Source organism: Lolium rigidum, chromosome 4 (assembly GCF_022539505.1).
Source record: "Lolium rigidum isolate FL_2022 chromosome 4, APGP_CSIRO_Lrig_0.1, whole genome shotgun sequence".
Taxonomy (NCBI): domain Eukaryota; kingdom Viridiplantae; phylum Streptophyta; class Magnoliopsida; order Poales; family Poaceae; genus Lolium; species Lolium rigidum.
In genome coordinates this window covers 209,495,447-209,502,609 of record NC_061511.1, presented here as the reverse complement: position 1 = coordinate 209,502,609, position 7,163 = coordinate 209,495,447, and the positions used below count along the sequence as shown (strand labels likewise).

The 7,163-nt window shown below is 45.1% G+C and overlaps 1 protein-coding gene across 1 annotated transcript; it reads left to right on the top strand.

The window, feature by feature from the left end:
- Positions 1 to 1,891: 1,891 nt before the first annotated feature.
- LOC124649266 (AAA-ATPase At3g50940-like) lies at positions 1,892 to 3,797 on the top strand. Its single transcript, XM_047188920.1, has one exon. The coding sequence runs from the start codon at positions 2,007 to 2,009 to the stop codon at positions 3,540 to 3,542; it is 1,536 nt and encodes a 511-aa protein (XP_047044876.1). The 5' UTR covers positions 1,892 to 2,006; the 3' UTR covers positions 3,543 to 3,797.
- Positions 3,798 to 7,163: the final 3,366 nt, after the last annotated feature.

Sequence of the window (7,163 nt, the reverse complement as noted above, 5' to 3'; positions counted from 1 at the left end):
GATCGGATGGTCCCAGTGAAGCTCGTCATGACACAACCTTAAGATCGTGTATATCTTGTTTATTTTGTGTGTGAGTCTAGTGGATGAATACTTGCTCGAAAAAATCATCAACAAAACTACTTTATCCAAAATATTTGATTGGATGACTTTTGTTTCATGTCATTCTTTTTTCTTCCGATCATCAAAAAAAGAGTATGGGCTAAAAATAATCAAGTTGTAGTATGATGCTATGCAAATACATCTAAGTGGCTCAATATAACCAATTAGATAGTGAAAGTAACATCGGGAATCGTCACTCTTCACAATAGAGATATTAGTTAAGGTCCATGTTGAAGCCAACAAATTATCTCATGCTTGTTGCAATAGTCAAACCAAAAAATTACATCGCACAACATCATGAAAAAAGAAACAATTGGATGATGTGATTAGAGTTCTAACTTTCGAACATAAAGTCACCGGGAAATGTCAATGCCATTAGATATGTTGCATGTTCATCTTAACTACTCTAGGCTTTTTTGATGATACAATTTTGTATTTTTTTAAGATAGAAGATAGATACCAACTTATAGATGGCGGTTCTTTTGGAAGAAATTAGGGTTGGCTCTATTACACTCGAGTGAATCGTCCTGCAGGCTTCTAGCATATGCACTCGAGTTACACATACTTCCCCATGGAGCTTTGGCAGCGTCGCATTTTTTTTTCTCCCGTAGGCACCAGGGCTGTTCTACACGTTCTCGATGATGGACATCACTTTCCACACGCCAGATATAGTAGGAGTAGATCTTATCACTTTCCCCAAAACAGATACTACCAAAAGAGCTGGAATTTCAACTGCAGCCAACGCGGACGCTGCAACTGAAAGGAATGGCCGCACACGCCACGCACCGCCTGGGATACTAGGTCCACTTCGCCGTCGCGCACGGCTGCGTTCTCTAGGTCGTGACTGAAGATGTAACTGGCAGTGGAGTCTTCCCAGGGCATATTGGTCCCGCCCCAGCCTCTGGTCTCGAAACGTGACAAGGACGTGTATATATTCGGCTCTTCTTTTTTGTTCTTAGCTGACGACGTGACACACGCGCCGACCCGAGCACAAAAGTGGAAGAAGAAGGAGTAGGCCGCAAGGACGCTCCTGCATACCTTTTCTTTTCCATATCTACCTCCAGGCTCCAGTCCACCAAGGAAACATTCTTCTTCCCATTCGCTTTTCGAGAAAACGAACTAGCTTCCAGGAAGGAAACTTGGCGCCCACAGTTCTTCCATTCCATATATTGCCCTAGCAAACTTGGATGCCAAGGAAGAAAAGTCACGCAGCTTCCCCCTCCAGAGCCGCTTTACAATCTGAAACAAAACAATAATCAGTAACCAGCTCAAAACGTGTGTGATTCAGAGGATAAAAGCTGTAACCAATATATCAAAGAATCGATACTGGGAGTATCACATGCTGGTACAGTGGTGGTGCAATGTCCAGACAGACCTGCTGAATCTCGATGGTGATAGTAGTATTCTGCTAGTATAATACATCGGCAAATTTATTCACGCCTCCTCTACCTTTCAGAGGAAGACATCATATCCTCAGCCAATCAACCAACGAGTCAGCAAGTGCTTCACAATTCAGACTTTGTCAACAATTTACCATACAGAAATCCTAGGGGAATTAATTAACACATGCATTGAAATTACGCCATAATGTGATGCTACCTTTTGCAAAGTAGGACCAAACCGTGTGTCTGTATGAGGTCGGTTTGGAACACAATGCTTACATTATTCAGACCAGTTCCTTTCAGAGTAAGACATAACTCGGTCAACCACCTAACCTCACACTCCACTGCCTATAAAAACAATACACACACACCCCCAGCTCCCCACCTCAGTTCCTCGCAAAGAGAGGCAGCCTCATTTCCTCACACTGCTACTCCACACCTAGGAGAACACAGGGCAACAAAAAAACAGAGCCCTCAACACAGCAGGCCAGTCCTCTCAACCCCCACCCTCACACAGAGGGAGAAATGGCGTCTTATGACAAGACCATCGCCACGGCGGCCTCCCTGGCAGCCTCCCTCATGCTCGTCCGCGGCCTCGCGAACGAGCTGCTGCCGTCCGAGGTGCGCGAGGCCCTCTCCGACCTCCTCGCCAGCCTCCGCTCCCGCCTGACATGGCAGCACACCATCGTCATCGAGGAGAACGAGGGTTGGTCCTATAACCACGTCTACGGCGCCGTCAAGGCCTACCTCGCCGCGCACATCGACAACGCCCCCGCCAACATCAGCATGCAGCGCCTGCGGGTCAGCAGCTCAGAGAGCGAGGCCGAGAAGATGGTTGTCAGCATGGAGGCGGGCGAGGAGATGGCCGACGTGTACCAAGGGACGGAGTTCAGGTGGTGCCTCGTCACCCGTGAGGTCAAGGGCGACCCAAATGGGAACGGCGGTGCACGGGAGGTGAGGTCATATGAGGTGAGCTTCCACAAGAGGCACAAGGAGAAGGCCCTGAAGGAGTACCTCCCATTCATCGTCGCCAAGGCCAAGGCCATCAAGGACGGGGAGAGGAGCCTCAGCATTTACATGAACGAGTACTCCGACGAGTGGAACCCCATGGAGCTCCAACACCCGTCAACATTCGAGACCCTGGCCATGGACCAGAAGCAGAAGCAGTCCATCATCGACGACCTTGACAGGTTCATCAAGAGGAAGGATTACTACAGAAGGATCGGTAAGGCATGGAAGCGAGGGTACTTGCTGTACGGTCCACCGGGTACCGGCAAGTCCAGCCTCATCGCCGCCATAGCCAACCATCTCAGGTTCGACATATACGACCTCGAGCTGACTGGGGTGGATTCCAACTCAGACCTCAGGCGGCTTCTTGTTGGCATGACCAACCGATCCATTCTTGTGGTTGAAGACATCGACTGCACCATCGAACTGAAGCAAAGAGAGGATCAGGATGAAGACGAGGAACATGCCAAGTCCAATTCTACAGAAAAAAAGAAGGCCGAAGACAAGGTAACGCTATCTGGGCTGCTCAATTTTGTTGATGGCTTGTGGTCGACAACTGGGGAAGAAAGGATCATCATCTTCACGACCAACTACAAGGAGCGTCTCGACCCAGCACTTCTGCGGCCTGGCAGGATGGACATGCACATCCACATGGGGTACTGCACCCCGGAGGCTTTCCGGATCCTTGCTAATAACTACCACGCCATTGACTCTCATGCCACGTATCCAGAGATTGAGGAGCTGATCAAGGAGGTGAGTGTGACGCCTGCAGAGGTCGCCGAGGTTCTGATGAGGAATGACGACACTGATGTCGCGCTCGATGATCTTGTCAAGCTCCTAAACAGAAAGAAGATAGATGCTGCCAATGAGATAAAGACTGAAGACAAGCAGGTCGATGAGAAGAAAGAGGGTGTTGAGATCAAGACTGAAAACCAGCAGGTGGATGTGAAGAAAGATGCCAATGAGATCAAAACTGAAAGTGTGCAGGTGGAGAAGAAAGATGACAAAGAGGTAGTGGTCAAGATCGATTCCACAGAAGAGTGGAGCGGTTAGGTGCTGGAAGCTAACACTGACCAAAGAGTGTGCCTACCATGTAGATTGGTCCTACGGGATCCATTGCAAAATATGTGATCATTTTGACTAATAATAACACTGCATTTTTAGAGCAGTGATCGAGGTGCATTGTAAGTACTGTTGCAACAAGAAGTTATATATATGCAAGAAGACATCTTCTATGGAGTATAAGATTATTGGCTAGCAGAGCCAACTACAGAAACTAGGACCTAGAACCAAACGCAGCCACTTGTCATGTAGTTTGTCCATTATGTTGTCTCATTCACTCAACATTCGATATTAAAATCCCCGGGAAAAATTATCATCTCCAAATCCTCGCACGGTGCTTTCCATCAGTTAATTTGCACGAAATTTAAGCAGACTAAGGGCTGTGATTAGATGAACTAATCCACTGTTTTTGTTTAATAAGAAGGTAGTGTGTTCATTAATCTGATCGCTCTCCCCAAACAGATACCAGTAATAATAGCCAGCCACTATTCACGCCTAACATAGGGCACATCATTTTTTCCAGCCACACCCTATAATAATAAATATAATAATTCTGACAACCTCACCTGACAACGACGTCGACCAGTCTTCCTCCGTCCGTCCACATGAGCATGGAATTTCAGCGGCAGCCAACTCAGAATGGAACGGAACACACCGACCTGAGCACAAGTGGGAGCAGAAGAATCAGTAGGCCGCAGGAAACCTTGTTCTTCTACACTTTCCGAGAAAACTGATTAATTAGCTTCCAGGAAACTTGCCACGCACAACTCTCATCTTTCTCTTGGCAAAAAGTGGTACAGTTCCTGATCAAACTTGCATGCCAATGAAGCAAAGTGGCATCGCTTTCCCCCAGAGCTTTATGAATCTGGAGCTCCATCTGAAATGAACCCTTTGTTTAGGAAAGAAATAATAATCAGAAGCAGCTCCAAAACGTGTGATTCAGAAGGTCAAAGTGCACATTAATTTAGCACAGAAATCCATGCCAGGAAAACAAATGTAAAACGTCACCAATCAAGAACATGTAAAGCGACGATGGCGTGTGCCTGATCGAGAAACTCGTATGTTAGCAAAGTGCCGGTTACAGTGTATCAACAATCGAGTACCATATATATATGGAGATTCTAGGGGGGAACTGCTAGTAATGTGATGTTATCTTTTGCTCAGTAATTAATTAGCACAGGACCATGTAAGCCCCAGAGGTGGATTCCAACTCAGACCTCAGGCGGCTTCTTGTTGGCATGACCAACCGATCCATTCTTGTGGTTGACGACATTGACTGCACCATCGAACTGAAGCAAAGGGAGGATCAGGATGAAGACAAGGAACATGCCAAGTCCAATTCTACAGAAAAAAAAAAAGTCAGAAGACAAGGTAACATTATCTGGGCTCCTCAATTTTTTTGATGGCTTGTGGTTGACAACTGGAGAAGAAAGGATCATCATCTTCACAACCAACTACAAGGAGTGTCTCGACCCAGCACTTCTGCGGCCTGGCAGGATGGACATGCACATCCACATGGGGTACTGCACCCCGGAGGCTTTCCGGATCCTTGCCAATAACTGCCACACCATCGACTCTGATGCCACGTATCCAGAGATTGAGGAGCTGATCAAGGAGGTGACTGTGACGGCCTGCAGAGGTCGCCGAAGTTCTGATGAGGAATGACGACACTGATGCCGCGCTTGGTGATCTTGCCAAGCTCCTAAACTCAAAGAAGAAAAATGCTGCCAGTGAGATCAAGACTGAGGACAAGCGGGTGGACGAGAAGACAGATGGTGATGAGATCAAGACTGAAGACAAACACGTGGATGAGAAGAAAGATGCCAATGAGATCAAAACTAAGACTGTTCAGGGGGAGGAGAAGATGCCAGAGGCGGTGCTGAAGAAAGATTCCACAGAAGACGGAAGCAGCTAGGAGTGCGGAAGCGAACAATGACCAAAGAATGAGCATACCATGTAGATAGGTCCTACAGGAGATCCATCGCAAAATATGTTATCATTTTGACAATTAATAACATTGCTTTTTTAGAGCAGTGAGGCGCACTTAACAGTGTGCTTCTAAATAATTTTGTAAGTACTGTTACAAAAAATAAGTAACATATGTACAACAAGACATCTTCTATAAGACATTGCCAGCCAACTTCAGAAACTAGGATCTAGCCACTTCTCGAGTAGTTTGTCCATTGTATGGTCTCGAATTTTCTATCATTCATTTATATTCACCCAGCATTAGGAATTTAAATACATGGGGAAAATGATCTTTTCTGAATCCTCACATAGCTCTGAAGCATCAAACAAAAAAAATAGCTGAAATCAAACTCTACTGGTGTACCTACGTCCAAAGTCCTCAATACATGGTGTCAGCATCACTATTCAGTACCTCGAATCCGTATTCCCTTATTGACTACCGAGTAGAGAGATTAGACACTGTGTGACCCTAACACTCACCACCCCTGCCGGCTGAGGCAAATGAACTAACAAGGCAAGCCAATTGCAACCAAGCCCACATACAAGTATAGTTACCAGCTAGAATCACGAGATCATGGAGAAAACAAGGCAAAAACAAATTTGGCACTCAAGAGTAAAAATGGTAGAGTAAACAGGAACACCTCTATATGTCCAACTAGTTGATAGTGTTTAGACAGATATAAATTATGGGTAGGACACACTCAATAATGTTCTTCAAGAAATGCAGCAGATTGACATATAGTCCCCCCCCCCCCATCTATGAAGTGAGCAGAGTAGAAGATCAGATGCGTAAAAGTCTACAAGATAACTTACATGGCAGCACATTGAAAGCTGAGTTTTTTGCTGTGCCGCTATCTGCAAGATAACAATGGAATAGCTTATAAGATATAACAATTCAAATCTTCATAATTCTGAGAAAAGTTGGAGCAACATAGAGGACAGTGATATCAGAAACCCCAAGACAAATTAAACATTTAAGCTAATAAGGAGGCCAAGTGTATTGTTATCTGTCAATACCCAGAGATATGATTCTTCCAGGTATCCCCTGAACAAGACATCAGAAAGACATTATTAACCACAGTACAGTGGACACCATTTGTGCAACAAAATACAAAAATGAATTTCAAAGATAGTGAAACATATTGTTACTCCAGAAAGATGAGTCAGCGAAGTTAACCTTAGCAATTTGGCGACATAATTAAGTGCCCAGCAGAGCAAATGTAGTGCAGCAACTATTACAAAAGGAAACCAGATCTTGCAATAAATATACTCCCTCTGTCCCAAATTAGATGTCCCAGATTTGTCTAGATTCAAATGTATTTATACACTAAAACACGCCTAGATACATGCATATCTAGACAACTCTGCACAAGTAATTCGGGACAGAGGGACTATAAAAGCAACAGACCACTGAGATCAGAATCATGAACTTGCAAGAGAAAAGCTGCAGGAGATCCGAATCATTAAGGGGACATTAAGTGGATAAATCCAAAGTTTCCAGGTAGACTGCGACCAACACTTCACTGTTTACAGGTTTGTTCCATTCTTTTGGTTTCTTTGATAAGAAAAGAAAATCTGACTAATGTCATGCGGAAAAATCCATGAAAAAAGATGAATGGGTAGGTAACAGAACAAAAATGTCAA